Raw genomic sequence first — 3,293 nt, 5'->3', positions numbered from 1 at the left:
CTGCATGGGCCCAAGGTGACTTTCCCATTCCACCTTACCAGAAGAGTAGAAATACAACCAGTATTGTTTGGTTGTTAGGATTGGCTGTGACACACTCTGGTGTGAAGCTGAGTGTGTGAACCTTGGGCTAGGCTTCCTCTCACAGGACACTACCTTGCAGAGATGTTCGTAAGGATAAAACCCCATCGGATCCTCTGACCTTGGGGTGAGAAAGATGCAATAAACATGGGACAAAGAAGCCCGAGAAAAACCTACCATGCCCTGTTGTCATCATCCTGGATCATCACCATCACCATTCATTTATATGGTGTCATCAGGGTACATGATAAAGGTCCAGCTTGGTATAGTGGTTTGAACGCTGGAGTAGGACACTGGGAGAACAGGGTTCAAATCCCAGCTCAGCCATAAAATCCATTGGATGACATTGTGCAAGTCACACTCTCTCAGCCTCAGGGGGAGGCAGTGGCAAACCTCTTCGGAAGAAACTTGCCAAGAAAACTGAGTGATAGAGTTCCTGTACAATGGAAACGTCTTGCAGGCATTCAACAACCACAACAAAAACAACAGGTAAAAGAGTAAAAAAGCAATAAAAAACAGCTTACTTATCCATGAAACCCACTAGGTGACTTTGGACAAGTCACACTCTCTCGGCTTCAGGAGAAGGCAGTGGCAAACCTCCGAGCAAATCTTGCCAAGAAAACCTCAGGATAGGTTCGCCATACGTCGGAAAGAGCTTGAAGGCATAAAACAACAATTGAACCATATCAGTGTATTTCCTGATTCTTCCTGCCTGCCTCCTGTACCATTTCCTAAGCAGGTCTTTTATCTCGGCTTGTTGTACTTTGACTCCCCTCTTGCTGAGATATTCCCCTTTGCTCCTCTGCAGATGAACGATACGAACTACGTCAACCAGTCCTCTCCTCCCGTGGGAGAGACAGCGATCACCAGCATGGCTCCTAGTACCACCTTGGGGTTAGGTGTCCTTCCGCTGTTGGTGAACACTGGACACTTAACTGTGAGTGACGGCTCCCAAATCCGGACCGAACAGAATGCCTCTCAGGATAACCAGCACCTTTTTTTGACCACGTCGACAGCCAGAGTTATCTCGGGTCTCTTTGTCTGGGCTGCGCTCTTTATCACCTTCCACCAGGTAAGTGGTGAGGAAGAATGGGGAGACAATGTCTCATGGAGCTGGGGGGGAAATGACCATTACTTAAATAAGTTTGAGTATTCTGGCTTGCAGGTTAGGAATTGTATGGCCCTCCAGATTGTGGAGGGCTGCTACACACAACAACTCCAGCCAATGTAGCTGATACAGTTAGCATCTTCCTTCTCTCGCAGACATGGTGGTGCCAGGGCTCACCCTCGGCTCTGCTAGGCTCCTGGCTAGGTTAAATGTTCTTTTCCCATAAGGAAGAATTCTCTCACTTTATCTTGATATGGGAACAATGCCTATCATAAAGACCTCGGCCTTAATTTCCAAACAATTGTGGTTGGTACTTAATGCCTCACACTTAATGTGTGACTTGCCCAAGTCGCTTTCATGGCCGAGCAGGGAATCAAACCCTGGTCTCCATTGCAGTTTGGGGCAGTGGGGGGAGACTAAGCCAGACTCATCCAAGCCAGTATGTTGATGACAAGTCCCATCATGCTCAGACAGCATGGCCAGTGGGACTTGTACACGTCTGGAAGGTCACTGGGGAAGCCTGCTATACAACCTAAACAGGAATTATTTACAGAGGGACAGGTTTATTTTTAGCTGAATCCCAGTATCACAAGACAGACGCCTTCTTTGCTCTTGTGTTTTTGCAAAATCTGGAAGAGATGGAGTCGAAAAAGGGAACTTTTCTATAGACTATTTGCATTGCTGTTGATCTCTCTCCAATGGCAAGAGCTTATCAGGGTGGACTTTGTCCTTCCGTGTTTCCCTTGTTGGCCATTGTCTAGATGCATGCGCTCACAGTGTTTCCTGCAAAGTAAAATGCCTTTCCCAAATCCGGGGGGTCCTGCTGCTGAGTTCATAGTTCCCATATAGATGATGTGTTTTCTAGCATATCATCATTCATTACAATAAAAGCCTGACCTTTGCTGGCTTGTTTCTGTTTTTCTCATGTGTTTTCATCTCCTTTTCTCCACCTGCTCTCGCCAGATATTCTTGCACCTGAAAAACTACACCGTCCCCAATGAGCAGCGGTACATCATCCGCATCCTCTTCATCGTCCCCATCTATGCCTTTGACTCTTGGCTCAGCCTTTTGCTGATTGGAAGCCACCAGTACTACGTTTATTTTGATTCCGTCCGCGACTGCTATGAAGGTGAGCCAGATCTTGTGCTTTGGCTTTGGGAGATAAACAGAGCATCTGCACTGTAGAAATAATGCAGTTTTGACACCACTTTGGCTGCATGCGCACTGCAGAAATAATCCAGGTTGACACTGCTTTAGTTGTCATGGCTCAATGCTCTGGGATCCTGGGATTTGTAGTTTGGTGAGACATTTAGCCTTCTCTGTTATTATAGTGTAGATGCACCCCATATTTCTCAGGCTGACCTGCCTTGCAGGGCTGCTGTGAGAATACAGTGGAAGGTGAGAGAACGGCCATGTATACCATTTTGTGAGATGGTTAGAGGACAGAAGAGACATAAGGACAGGTTGCTTACCTGTAACGGTATTTCTTCGAGTGGTCATCTGCGAATACATACAAATGGGTTTCACTGCGCCTGCGCAGTGCTGCTCGCTCAGCAGATGACGCTTGGGCATGGGCTCTGGACCATTTTCTCCCCTGCCCATTGGCGCACCCAGATATGGTGCCGTCATAAATAAAAGGGCTCCCCTCACTTACTCTGCCCCTCTCAAGTCGCCTTTTTGTCTCTGCGGCCGAAAAAGGATCTCAAAGGATTTGTCCCTGGAACAAAACCAGTTATCTCCTCCTGTAGCCGCTCTCTCAATCTCCACTCTTTCTATCTCGCTATACCACATGTTTGTCCCTCTGTTCACATTTTATTATGTAGCCTTCCAGAAGTCTTCTGCCACATTCATGCTCTCTTCCTTGTTTATTTATTTCCACCAGCGCCCTGGAGCAAAGGGGGCCTAAAGCATCAACACTACTCCGAGCACGATTCTACAGTAATCCCCAATTGAAAAATTTAGAACTGATCGATCCCCATATTCTTTTTCCTTTTGCTTTCACCCCCAAAAGGACCTTTTTTCACATCCATAAGCTTACATCAAGAGTCCCCTTTTTCGCTCTAATCTTTGATTGCAAAATCAAAGGACTGATCGTTAGTTCACAGGG

General features: G+C 46.8%; 2 protein-coding genes across 2 annotated transcripts in view; both read left to right on the top strand.

Annotated features, from left to right (window-relative positions):
• UNCX (UNC homeobox) overlaps positions 1-172 on the top strand; it is an 8,072-nt gene extending 7,900 nt beyond the window's left edge. The window contains exon 3 of the mRNA XM_042437818.1: positions 146-172. Coding sequence (XP_042293752.1) covers positions 146-172 — 27 coding nt within the window. The remainder of the gene's footprint in view (positions 1-145) is intronic.
• LOC121914363 (transmembrane protein 184A-like) overlaps positions 1-2,729 on the top strand; it is a 308,956-nt gene extending 306,227 nt beyond the window's left edge. The window contains exons 2-3 of the mRNA XM_042437753.1: positions 887-1,150; positions 2,150-2,729. Of these exons, the coding sequence (XP_042293687.1) occupies positions 887-1,150; positions 2,150-2,371 (486 nt within the window). The 3' untranslated portion in view covers positions 2,372-2,729. The remainder of the gene's footprint in view (positions 1-886; positions 1,151-2,149) is intronic.
• Positions 2,730-3,293: the final 564 nt, after the last annotated feature.

This window comes from Sceloporus undulatus, chromosome 8 (genome assembly GCF_019175285.1).
Source record: "Sceloporus undulatus isolate JIND9_A2432 ecotype Alabama chromosome 8, SceUnd_v1.1, whole genome shotgun sequence".
Classification (NCBI taxonomy): domain Eukaryota; kingdom Metazoa; phylum Chordata; class Lepidosauria; order Squamata; family Phrynosomatidae; genus Sceloporus; species Sceloporus undulatus.
Note: the sequence above shows the minus strand (reverse complement) of the source record. Positions and strands in the feature narration are given on the sequence as shown.